Raw genomic sequence first — 13597 nt, 5'->3', positions numbered from 1 at the left:
GGAGTATGATCCCTGTGGATGGTGTTGTCTGATTGGTGTCTGACTTATCTTGGGGCTGGAGGATGGATAGTGAGAAGCCATTGTTTTTATTATCTATGTAGGAAAGAGTGGTATTATTGGTAGAGTAAAAAAAAGTTTAGCTGAGTGTTGTTATAGTTAACTGCCTTAGCCCAGGCAAATGTAAAGTATGCCAACTAACTAATGGCTTGTGGTTTGTTGACAAACCCATTATAGTGCGTGTGCACAGTGTGTATTGGCAGTGTCCCGAGCCTATTATCCAATATTACCATAGTGTAATGAACAAGTATCCTGCAGTGGTAATAATGTAACAGATTTATTACTGTTCTAGTGCAGGATAATGGTTTGTCACTTTATGCCAGTGATTGTGGTCGTTAGAAGGTGAATAACCTCCATCCCAGAATGAAGAATAGACAATGTTCTCAGTCGGAACACATGCAAGGATAGTTATTGGGAATGTTAAGAAAATATGTAAGGAGATTGATAACAATTTAAATGAATTGATCGATTGAAAGATGGAGCAAGGAACCATGCCTTTTGCCCACCGGGTTCTTGCCAACCATCGATCACCTGTTCACACTAGTTCTATGTATCATACTTTCTCTTCCATTCATCTTTGATGCTGCCCGACCTGCGGAGTTACTCCTGACCTGCGGAGTTACTCCTGACCTGCTGAGTTACTCCTGACCTGCTGAGTTACTCCACAGTTACTATGTATATTTTTATATTAACCATCAGCTGCAGTTCTTTGTTTCTAGATTTCTACATCCACTCCCAACACACAATTTACAGAGGCCAATTAACTTTCAAGCCTGCACGTCTTTGGGACGTGGGAGGAAACCAGAGAACCCAGAGGAAATCCACAGGGCGACAGGGATAACCTGCAAACTCCACGCAGAGAGCATCCAAGGTCAAGATTGAGCCGGGTCTCTGGCACTATGAGACGGCAGCTCTACCAGCTACGCCACTGTGATGTAGTGAATCTCTAGGACTGATTGATTACAGGCTGGAACCCAACCAGCATGAGGTATGAGACAAAACCACAATGTGTCATTCTCCCAACTTCACTAAGTGACATAGATAAATTGAGAAGTTAGCAAACTCTACTGAGTCCCAAAGTCTGAAATTAATCCATTTGAACAAATAAGACTGATCTATTGGTGTCCTGAGATAAGAAAGATTAGATTCATTCTAAGACATTCTACACCTCAACAGTGGGGTGTAAAGCTGGCTGCAGCAAGAAATTAGATGCCGAGGTTACGATAAGGAGATATAAATGTGGTTAAATCTATATCCATGTGGGAATTGATGTCCTTGAATGTACCCTATGGACCTCAGTATCTAATTGGCTCAGTACCAACAACTAGGATGCGGCATAAACGCTGAAGTGAATAATGGAGAGGACAGTGTTGCAGCCAATAGTCAACCTGTATTGTGACAACAACATTTGTAGTGGGTCAAGCCGAGACCAACTAACTGATGTGGCACTGTCACGATAGAGGAGAACTGAGGGAATTGGAGAGAAATGGATCCCCAAACCAAATATAACGCCTTATCAAACCCCAGAATATTCAGAGAAAGCTGGATACCACAAGTCTACGACTGATCATATCATGTCTTGATATTGGGCTGATACTTTGTCTTTCTAGTTGAGAGTGTGAATCATTTAATTTTGCCTTTTACCAGTTGATAGTAGTATCTCTCCAATAAAAAAAATGTGTATTAAGTGCAACATCATAATTGTATACAGCTGCATTTGCAAAGCATGGCGGTCTCATCTTCCAGCAATGCCATAATGTGATGAATCCATTGCCCTTCACTTGGCTTACGTGAGGAATCCATTGACCTGCATTGGCACAGTGTAACAGACCTACGCTCCTGGCGATGATTAATCCATTTTCATGCATTGTCACATTGTGAAGAATAATTATCCTACCTTGGCATTGATTGGGAAACATAGAAATCCCATTACACAGCACCGATGGGACACTATGACAGTCCCAATGTATAGTGTAACTGGGCAGCACGTCAATCCCAGTCATGACCAGACACTGACACTATTATGTGTCACTGTTATTTTGACTCAGACACTGTTGTGTGTTACTTTACACATAATTCAAAAAGTATCTTACTGAGGGTATCAATTCATTTTTAATAGTTTGGTGCACAAGGATTAACTCTCCTTTTTGATTGGACACTCGTGGCTGCGTACATCCAATCCAATATTGCAGTCTTGAGCAACAAATCATTCTGTGAGCAAGCAACGTTGCAGAATTCAGTAAAGCAGACAGAATCGTGACTGAGCATGTTATTAAGATCGCACATCACCCATTATTTCAAGGTTTCAAGGTCAGTTTATTGTCACTACAACGGAAGCCTGGATTGCCTCAGCGCAGAGGGAGAACAAGGAGGGAAGAGACAGAGACTTTAAGACTTTTGCCTCCATCACAGTGAGGAGGTGCCTGGTGAACTCACTGTGGTGGATGTTAATTTGTGTTTATTGTGTGTTTTGTTATTTGTTATATGTATGACTGCAGGCAACGGAATTTTGTTCAGACCGAAAGGTCTGAATGACAATAAAGGAATCCAATCCAATCTAATCTAAGATAAAGTGAAATTTGAGTTCCACTCTGGAACCACTCCCCCCTGGATTGACCATGAAGACAAGCAAATGACTAAAGGTTGATTACTGGGGGCAACTCAGGTGAAGAGCAAAGAGTAGATGACTTCAAGTTTATTGGGAAGGAGGTTACTCGTGTAAGTTACTGTGGCTTGTAATTGAGCATCAGTTGCTTGGTACATGTTACAGAGTTGGTAACATCAGATCTGCTCCGATGTAGTTAGAATATGGGGATGTAGTTGTCGATGCGAGCACGATGTCTCTGGGCAATACACTCTGCGATCCACACAATGTTCCGACACTCCTGTTCCTTCAGCTTCATGTACGCGTGAAACACACCAAAGTGAAACTGGCTTTCAAACGCCAGCATGTTGAGCTTCACCTGAGGGGTGAGAACATGAAAGCGTTACAGTTCGGTAAAGGTGTGAGTGCAGTAAATAGGTACACATTGCCCTGGGTAAGTGCGTCAGTTATATGGGGGTCTGTTTCCTCAGCCAATAGCCCCTGTGCTTAACCTGGATTATTAGGGGCAGCAGATGCTGGAATCTTTAATACAATATGAAGCGCTGGAATAATTCAGTAGGTCAGGCAACATCTCTGGAGGGAAATGGACATGAATCGTGAGGAAGGGTCACATGAGTTTAGTTTATTGTCACGAGCAGTAAACGGGAGTTTGGGGATGAGAGTGGACACTGTAGGGAGGGGAAGGGTTGGCTCAAGGAGTTTAAGAAAAACGTGTGCGCAAGGGGATGAGCAGCCCAATTAGAGCCTTTACCTCATATTCAAGGAACTTATCCTCGAGGGTCTTCTCATCAGAATTTTTATTTTCCCCGCACCTTCAAACAAATATTTATATTCCTGTGGATACAGAAGGAGGGTGAGAGGCAGATACAATCTGGGGCTAATCAGTAGATCCAATCAGGCCTGGAATCCTGCCCATTGACAGTGACTGCCAAACAACACGGGCAAGAGGCCAGAGGGTGAGAGAACACCACAGATTGGGAGGAAGCTGAAAGATACACTGCGCTGATCTTACCGGAAGAGGTTTTGCTGGTCTTGGCTGAAGAGGGGTAACATTTTAGAAGAACCCTGGGTCTTTGCAGGTTGATCCTTATGTGATGAGATTCTGCTGCTGACCGACAGGTTATTGTAACATAAAACAAATGGCCATAATGGTCAGGGACAGGCAGACAGTGGGCAACTCTTTGCCAATGCTTTCACCTATGCTTTAACCCAAGTTAAAAAGAGCAATACTCTCACTCCCCAGTCATTGAGATCCATCTAACCTCCCGGTCACTCTCCCGGAGACTCTCTCAGCTCCCACTGAAAGTAAAGACCGCTCTCACAAACATTTGGACAGACCAGCAAGCTATGGGTCCCTGACTGGGGCCGAGGTCTTTGTCTTTCACCCTGACACCCGCCAGTGGCCATGGGCTGAATTATAACTGTTGCGCATAGTCACCCGAATCAATGCTCGGTCATCAGGAGCTGAAGTATCAGGAAGACAACATACCGCGTAATATTCAGCCACGGCACGCACGTGCTCAAAGTCTTCAGCATTGGACAAGACAGCTAAACCATCAGGATGCAGCCGCCCACAGCAAGGGTACAGGGCCGACCGGACCTCTCTGCTCAGCTCCGTGCCAAAGGAGTTCAGGGTGATGATGAAAGCACGGCGGTCAGCTTCAAACTAGAGGGAGAAGTTACTGAGAAGTAAGATTGACCCCTAGAATGTGACTGTGGTTAGTCACAAAAAACACAACGCCAAAATATGACATTTGGCCCAAATGCTCTAGGCCTGAATTTATGCTATTTGGTGCTGAATGGCAGAGTAGATTGAGGGAAATATTTCTGCTTCTGTATTTGTTATGTTGCTTAGAGCAAGAGTGAGTCCTGCACTGATTACCGTGGAACAGCACCTGGTTGTTTCATGAGAATCCTTTATTCCCCATTTTATAGTCAATGCTTTCTCTTCTTCTCCCTGCACTGAACTGAGTCTATTGTCAGGTAATTTTTGACGCCTTTTTGGAAATTCACAATTTTACATAACTTATATCTGCTCGATTGCTTTAAAGAGTTCAATATTATTGATGCAGCATGAACATCCCTTTTTTAGTCTTTGTTGCATTTTCTGCCCTTGTATGTTTTTCTGTCACATCTTTCAGTAAAGATTTTAGAACCATTGTTATTAAACGACTGGTCTTTAGTTCCCTGAACCTTTCACTCCTTTACTGAATAGGAATAACATCACCATCCAACAATCCTCCCTTTTGTTGTAAATCGCTACGTGGGATAGTATCATCACAATTTGTTCTCCATTTAATTGGTTTATTATTGTTACGTACCGATATTCAGTGAACAAATTTGCTTGAATTTCAGTCAAATCAAACTACACTTGATTACAATCAAGCCAGACACACGCACAATGGGTTGTGCAGGAAGAAAAAAACAGAATGCAGAATATATTGCTACAGCATTACAGTGTTGCAGCTGCAGATAAAGTGCAGGTAAATAACAAAGCGCAAGGTCACAGTGAAGTAGGTTGGGAGATGAGGACAACACCCTTAGTTTATGAGAGGTTTGTTCAGTAAGTTGATAACAGCGGGGAAGAAGCTGTTCCTGAATCCAATGGCATGTACCTTCAAGCTTTTGTAACTTTTGCCCAATAGAAGAGTTGAGAAAATGGAATAACAAGGGTGTAAGTGGTCCTTGATTATGTTGGGGGCATGTTGTGTAGTCGAAGGGGGGGGGGGGGGTGTATGAAAACTGGTCTGTGTGATGGACTAGACCGTATCCACAACTCATTGCAATTTCTCGCGGTTTTGGGAAGAGCATTTGCCAAACCAGGTTGTAATGCATCCTGACAGCATGTTTTTTATGGTGCGTTTATTGAGAATAATTTTAATATGTAGTTTACCTGAGCATAGTTTTTTAAATGAACAAAAGAGAAGCAATTACTTAGCTCCCTGTGCCTGTTGTTCTTTGAATAAGATTCCAGATGATATTTTACCACATTTGTCAATCTCCACAATTATGTTTTGCCAATCTATTGTTTTAGCCTGTCTGAAACCCCCAAAACAGACTCAGAGTTGGACAATACTTGTTCTAGAGTCATGTGACAGGCATGGAGAATCTTTAAAGCATCCCCACCCCCACAGAAAGGTCCACTGGCCATAGCAGACACTTCTGTGATGTATTCAAACTCAAGCCCCTACTTGTTTCAACGCCTTAACAACCAACTGAATGGATTCAGGCCCACGAGGCTGTACTTTACAGATAAACCCACTCAGTGGAAGTTGTTGCTGTTCCTACCTCCAGTATGGGGCACATCACCTGTTCCGTCTGCCCACCTTGCTCTTTACAGAAGCTGTAAAACGATTCGAGATAAGCCTGAAACAGCAAAGTATCAGCTCGTGAGCAGGAAATCATAGATGAGGTCTTAGCAATGTCAGATAAAATGTAATTCAACTTGGGATTCACGTGGTTTTACATGGAATAACACTGAGAGTGAATGGAACATCGAACATAGAGCAGTACAGCACAGGAACAGGCCCTTCGGTCCCCCGCCGGTGCCGAACATGATGCTAGGTTAATCCACTCAGCCTGCACGTGGTCCATATCCCTTTATTCCCAGCATATCCAAATGCTTGTTAAACATCACTGTCATATTCGTTTCCACCAACATCACCCCAACAGCACATTTCAGGCACCTACCTCACTCAGTGTAAAAAAAACTTGCCCTGCACATCTCCTTTAAACTTTCTCTCCTCTGACCTTAAAGTTATGCCCTCTGTCTTTGACATTTCCACCCTGGAACAAGTTTCTGACTGTCTACCCTATTTATGCCTCTTGTAATTTTACATACTTCCTATTAGGTCTCCCCTCAATCCCTCATGTTCCAAAGCTAACAATCCAGGTTTGTCCAACCTCCCCTCATAGGTAATACCCTCCAATCCGGGCAGCATTTTATTAAACCTCTTCTGCCCCCTCTGCAAACCCTCCACATTCTTCCTGTGAGTAGGTGAACAGAACTGCACACGATACTCTAAATGCAGCCTAACTATAGTTTTATAAAGCTGCATCGTAACCTCCTGTATCTTATACTCAACCAATGAAGGCAAGCATACCCGACGTCTTCTTTAGAAGAGACACAAGAGACTGAAGAAGAGTCCCAACCCGAACCATTCTTTGTCCATTTCACTCCACAGATGCTGCCTGACCCACAGTGTGAATGATGGACTGTATTCTATTCTAGGATTCAAGGGCGGTTTAAATGCAATAACATACACCTGGAAGAATTACATGCTGGAATGTATCTTGATTAGTACGGATGTCAGGGATTATGGAGAGAAAGCATGAGAATTGGGTTGTGAGGGAAAGATAGATTAGCCATGATTGAATGGAGGAGTAAACTTGATGGGCCGAATGGTCTAATGCTGCTCCTATAACTTATGAATTTATGAACTAATCTACCCCTCACTCTGCAGCTGTTACCTTGTAAAGTTTGTTTCGTAATATTTCAATATTGACTTCATCCAGGTCATTCTCTGAGATGCAGTCTTGGAAGAAGGAAGCTGAGGAATGAAAATCAGAAAATTAATGTTCAGTGTAATCATACCAACACCACTAGAAAAATGGTTTAATGACAAGTGTATTCTGTGACAGAGCTAGAATAAGCTGGGGGCCACAAGAAGGGTCCCGACCCCCTGCACTGACTAGTTACACTGGACATTACCCACACAGAGCAGTCACATGGAAAAACAAGTCGTCCATTGCATTGATCAGCTGTACAGAGACGGCTTCTTGTACTGACCAGTCAAACTGTGAGGGGGTTCTGTGCCTTATGTGTGGACCTAGACCCACTGAGACTCTCAGCCTCCTGATAAGTTCCAAACTTGTGGCTGCAAAATAGGAAACGGTTGGAAGGAACAACGAGTGAATAAGCTTAGGCAGAAAAGTGTTAAGACATTTGAATTGAAGGCTGTGAGAATGTAGCTACTCTTAGCAAATGACAAATAAGAAGTGTTTTCACGGAGTACAGAATATTTTTAAGAGTGTGAATAAGACTAACAGAAAACATGAAGACATGAACAGCAAAAGGAAAATGCGTGCTTTCACTATTTCATTTATTCAATATATTAGCATGAATTAATAGTGGAAACACAACTTTTTAATTATGTACCCCTTTCCATAACTCCTGATGACTAAGGATGATTTGACAAATATAATTTATATTTGATTCCCATTATTGCTTTTAAATTAGTAAAACGCCGTACAATGAAATGGGAGAGTGCAAATGAGAGAGTACAGAGAGACATCACACAAAGCAGCAAGAAGCAGGTGGCAGTTTAGCCTTTACTGCAAAGGGTTTGGAGTGTAGACATTTTGTTACAATATTGCAGGTGTCGATTAGGTCATATCTGGAAATCTGTGCGCAGTTTTGGTTCCCTTATCAAAGCAGTGATATAGTAGCGTAGAAGGCAATCCAAAAAAGATTCAACTGAATAATTGCTGGGCTGAGAGGGTCCCAACCTGAAACATCACCTTGTCCTGGGTCTAAAGCAACACCTGTCCCTTCACCTCCCCCCTCGACTCCATTCAAGGTCCCAAGCAGTCGTTCCAGGTGCGACAAAGGTTCACCTGTATCTCCTCCAACCTCATCTACTGCATCCGCTGCTCTAGATGTCAGCTGATTTACATCGGGGAGACTAAGCGGCAGTTGGGCGATCGTTTCGCCGAACACCTCCGCTCGGTCTGCAATAACCTACCTGAACTCCCGGTGGCTCAGCACTTCAACTCCCCCTCCCATTCCCAATCCGACCTCTCTGTCCTGGGTCTACCTCTCTCACTGAAACATCACCTGCCTGACCCGTCGAGTTACTCCAGCACTTTATCAGGAGATGCTAAACAGGTTGGGTCTGTTTTTTTATTTTGCGCTTAGAAGAACAAGGATGGCTTTATTGGAACACAAGATCCTAAGGGGCCTTGATAAAGTAGACATTTGAGATGTTTTCACACTGAGAGTCTCAAAATGCTGGGGGGTGGAAAGGAGGGGGGGGGGTTCATAATTTCAAAATAATGGGCTCAGCTGGTCATTTAATGTACAGTACAGAGACAACGAAATGCATTATTTAATGGTCATTTAATGCTGAGGTACACTGGAATTTATTTTTGCAGAGTGGTGAATCTCTGGAATTTTCTACCCAAGAGTGTTGCGAAGGCTAGATCATTGGGAGTATTTAAAGTGGAGGAGAGATAAATGTATGAAAGCTCAGGGAATTGGGGACTTTGGGGATCTGCCATGGTTTCCAGGCCCCCTTTGCCTCTTTACACCTCCATCCTCCATCAGGAAGGTTTCATGGCCCAGTCTGTAGAAGGGTCCCAACCTGAAACATCGCCTGCCTGACCCGCTGAGTTACTCCAGCACTTTGTGTCTTTCTTCAATTCTCATAGATATTGGCTTTGTATGGACAAATTAATGATCTACTCCTAACCGCAAATGGTGTCAATTGTTGCTTCCCATTTAAATTCTTATGCCCTCCAAACAAATCTGATGAAGGGTCACTGACCTGAATTGTCAGCATTCTTGCCCTCTACACTGTCTCCTTTGCTGCCTGACCTGCTGAGTATTTCCTGCAATTTCTGTTTTTATTTTAGATTATTTGGGATTTTCAGCATCTGCATTTAAAACAAAATGTCAGTTGAAGATTGGAGACATGGCTGAACTCCTGCAGCCTATTTCACAGACACAGAGCCTTCTCTTACCTAGTGGTGTGTCAACCAGGATAGCATTGTAGAGCTCGGCCGGAGTCTGGGCAATATGGACGGCTTCCATCTGTTCAAAGCTGCCCAGGGGATGGCATTTAGGGAGGAGTTCAGAGATGGGACGTTGGCGCAGTGTGCCCGTAATCAGCAGGATAACATTGTCAATCATGTAGCTGTACCTTTAAAACAATGGCCATGTGTAACATTGACCTCTGTAGCAATTAGTAAGGATAATATTTAAAAATAGTTGAGCTCTGAATCAAGGATTTTGGGAGGTTAACATTGTAAGTTAATACCCAATATAGCCCAAAACAAAGACAGTGCAGTCCAGTACAACCCAATATAACCCAGCTATTGACTGAATTTGCATTTAGTTTATTGTCATGTGTACCGAGATACAGTGACAAGCTTTTGTTGCGTGCTAACCAATCATACTTCAATGCCAATCACTTACAGTTATTCTCTTATTATTTGCTTGCTAATGAATATGTTTTTGCATGAACAAGATGCGATTTTTTCAGACACACGTTTGCAGTCACTTTCCTAACTCAGTGTTGGAATAAATCAGTACAAAGTCCTTGTTACTAACGTGATGTAATCCAGGAAGGTGGTGAGTGGCTGCAGCGCATGGTTCCTCAGGTAGACAAATTCCAGCAGCAGTTTCTGTTTCAATTTATCATCGATCACTGATACAGTGAGAGGGCCAGATTCATTGGACAGGAAACTTCCATAGTCCGTGCTCTGGAGATGGAACTTCAAGTCTGCAGAAAAACAGCAAGATTGCCTCCAGTTAAACAAGGACCTCAAGGAACACAACAAACCTTGCTCAATACATGCAATACTTTAGATGGAATTTAATTAAAAGTCAAAATGTTAATCCTTGGTGGAAATAACACCAGGATGTCATGGACTCCTAGGAATAAACAACCTTCTCTTCTCTCTCTCTAATGAACCAATTAGTAAAAATAAAGACCAGCATTTCGAAAGTGGTTTACCTGACCTTGAGTTATTTCAAAACACTTTCCATCCAATGAACTATACCTGTACCTATTATAATGTGACTAATGTTATGTTGTGGGAAACACACGGTCTAATAAATATGTGATAATGACCTGATATTAATATTTTGTGGTATGGCTACAATTCCCTTGATCTTTGATATTTGTCAGGAACTTGTAAAAGGAAAAGACCAATGAAGGCAAAGGTGGGTCCATTTCAGGTGAGGGGACATTTCTTAGAGGAAAATAAGAAAATGGCAGCAAAATGAAAGAAGTTATGTGTTCATCTCCCTAAAAGACCCCAAAATCTGTCAGAAATACCAGAGAACAAAGGAGAGAATGAGGAACTGCAGGCTTAATTAGTATTGATATTCGTTTGGAGATGCAGAGTGAAAACATGCCCTTTACCCACAAGTCAATTCCAACCAACCTGGATACCATTTGGATTCAGTACCTGAATATTGTTCATAATCTGATTTCCCCATTAATCAGAAATGCCTGTTTCCAATAGTGACCTGTATGTCATTCTACATACACCTGCTATCATTCTTTCACTTCATTGAATGATCACCCTAACAGTAATTCAATTAAAAGAACATATCCAGTCATTGATAAATACCGTGAAATATTTTATGATTACTACTAGCCTGAAGTGTATGGAATTTGTGTAAAGTTGGATTTCCGCATCAGATCATTCATTACCTAGGAAGCCCATGTACTAGAGTAGTTGATGAAAGTTGAACAATCCCAAGGATCGGTGATCTATGTCCCAGAGATTTTAAAGAGTGGCTGTGGAACATGGCTTGGGTGCCAGTTAAGTTGACTGCTTCATCTCGGGTGGGGTCATCCTTTGCAGTCGAAATTTCATCCAACATGCTTCTGATTTAGGGGGAAATTTGGGGGAATCAGGAAATGAGCCCCACGATGACCAGTCTGTTGCCTGTTCATCAGCCATTAGCTAGTCCAGTGATTGTCAGAATGTTGGTGGTCTGGGTTTGTCTTTGTTAATGCCATTGCCAGGGGAGGGTTTTGGACTCATTTGTTGGAGATGGTTATTGCCTTGTGTAGTACAAGAAATTATTTAGACAATGAGAATTTGAAGAGCACCGGAAATAAGCAACACGTCTCCTCAAGACTAGACACAAAATGCTGGAGTAACTCAGCGGGACATGCAGCATCTCTGGAGAGAAGGAATGGGTGGTGTATCAGGTCGAGACCTTTCTTTCAGACCCCAATTGCAAAAGCTTATTTCTTACACACATTGTCTCCGTAAGTCTGTCCCACCATTCTATCTGATCATACCTGATCTGATCTTAGCCTCTGCTCCACTTTGGCTGCTCACATAGAAACATAGAAAATAGGTGCAGGAGTAGGCCATTCGGCCCTTCGAACCTGCACCGCCATTCAATATGATCATGGCTGATCATCCAACTCAGTATCCCATCCCTGCCTTCTCTCCATACCCCCTGATCCCCCTTAGCCACAAGGGCCACATCTAACTCCCTCTTAAATATAGCCAATGAACTGGCCTCAACTACCCTCTGTGGCAGAGAATTCCACAGATTCACCACTCTGTGTGTAAAATATGATTTTCTCCTCTCGGTCCTAAAAGACTTCCCTCTTATCCTTAAACTGTGACCCCCTAGTTCTGGACTTCCCCAACATCTGGAATAATCTTCCTGCATCTAGCCTGTCCAACCCCTTAAGGATTTTGTAAGTTTCTATAAGATCCCCATCTCACCATTGACACTTGACTGCCCTTAAAACCAAAAATCTCTTTCTTGGATGTAATTAATGAGTCAGACACTATGGTTCTTTGAGGTAAAGAATTCCAAAGACACACGACCTTGAGGGGATACGTTTCTCTTCCATTTTAAATGGCGAATCGTGATTCTTACATTAGATCCCCTATTAACATTGTTAAGTTCCTTCAGAATCTAAGTTTTAGTAAGAAAACCTGTCATTCTTTTAAACTTCACTGAGTAAACTTTCAATCTGTACAACATTTCAACAGAATACAACCGATTCATCCCAGGAGTAAACCAAGTGAACACATAACTGTCACCAAGGAAATATATACCTCTTGAAAATAGACCACCAATACTGTATACAGGTATGGCATCCCCAATGCTCTGTATCAATTTAGTGAGACTTCACTACTCATTCCCCTTTCTTCCAATCTTCCGTTTTCATTCAATTTCCAGGAGTTTCTATACACTAATTGTTCGTATGTTCAAGAATTCCTAGATCCTTTTTTTACAGTACAATTCTATAATCTCTCTCAATTTGTAGTTCTTTTGTTCTTTTGTGTTCTTCCTACTAAAGTGAATATCCCCATACGGTATTTCCCATTGTTATACTGCATCTGCCAAGGCTTTGCCCAGTTACACAGCTTATCTATAACTCTTTGCATGTCCCATGTTTTAACTACTTGCTTTCCCACCTATCCCAGTATTTTCACTCCCTTCCACTGTCACTGTCCACCTCTCATTCTGCCCCAGCTACATTTCCTCTCACTCATGCCAATATTCAGTAGTTAAGCCGCAGGTGATTAATTATGTGTAGGGAGTAATTTTGTGGCATCTATTGAACACTCCCAACAACATTCAAAGGCAGAGAACTGGAAAAAAGAGCTGGAACTCACCCTCCAAAGTCTGACATTGCACCAGGTTGAGGAAATCTGCTTGCTTCAGGATGCCACCTTTAAACCCCCTGACCAAACCCTCCAGGTAACCATTGTCCACATTAAAATAAAACTCTGCGAAGCTCATTGTTCAAATTGCAGTCGTCACTGTGCTGCGCCTCTCTCCTGTATCTTGGTTCTGCTCAAACTGAAGGTCAGTGCTAATAAAGCCCTTGGTGATATCCTTGGTGAGTGGATGATTCTGTCTGTTTGTGTTGTACACAACCTGTCCCAATCTTTTGTTGGGCATTGCTCATTCCTGCCCTGAACCTGCTGGGGACCCTGTCCTTTTGCTTCCTTCATATGTTGTTACAAAACACACTCTTTGCAAACAAGAGAATCGTGTTGCACATGAAACAGTAATCCCCAAAGAGTAAGCAGCAGCACTGTTGGGCTTAATTCCATGTATATTCCTCCCCTTCAGTGAAACATTCAAACATTATCTTCCTTTCATACACACACACACACACACACAAACACACACACACACACACACACACACACACACACACA

The 13597-nt window shown here is 42.5% G+C and overlaps 1 protein-coding gene across 1 annotated transcript; it reads right to left on the bottom strand.

The window, feature by feature from the left end:
- Positions 1 to 2150: 2150 nt before the first annotated feature.
- On the bottom strand, positions 2151 to 13266 carry LOC129709797 (V-type proton ATPase subunit d 1-like). The gene is given in 9 exon segments (XM_055656392.1): positions 2151 to 3020; positions 3414 to 3464; positions 3467 to 3496; positions 4152 to 4328; positions 5951 to 6028; positions 7133 to 7212; positions 9404 to 9582; positions 9993 to 10164; positions 13046 to 13266. Coding segments are annotated over 9 exon segments (1056 nt in total). The 5' UTR covers positions 13173 to 13266; the 3' UTR covers positions 2151 to 2858.
- Between the last annotated feature and the right edge of the window lie 331 nt (positions 13267 to 13597).

Source organism: Leucoraja erinacea, chromosome 26 (genome assembly GCF_028641065.1).
Source record: "Leucoraja erinacea ecotype New England chromosome 26, Leri_hhj_1, whole genome shotgun sequence".
Lineage (NCBI taxonomy): Eukaryota > Metazoa > Chordata > Chondrichthyes > Rajiformes > Rajidae > Leucoraja > Leucoraja erinaceus.
This window is presented reverse-complemented; position numbering and strand designations above follow the sequence as displayed.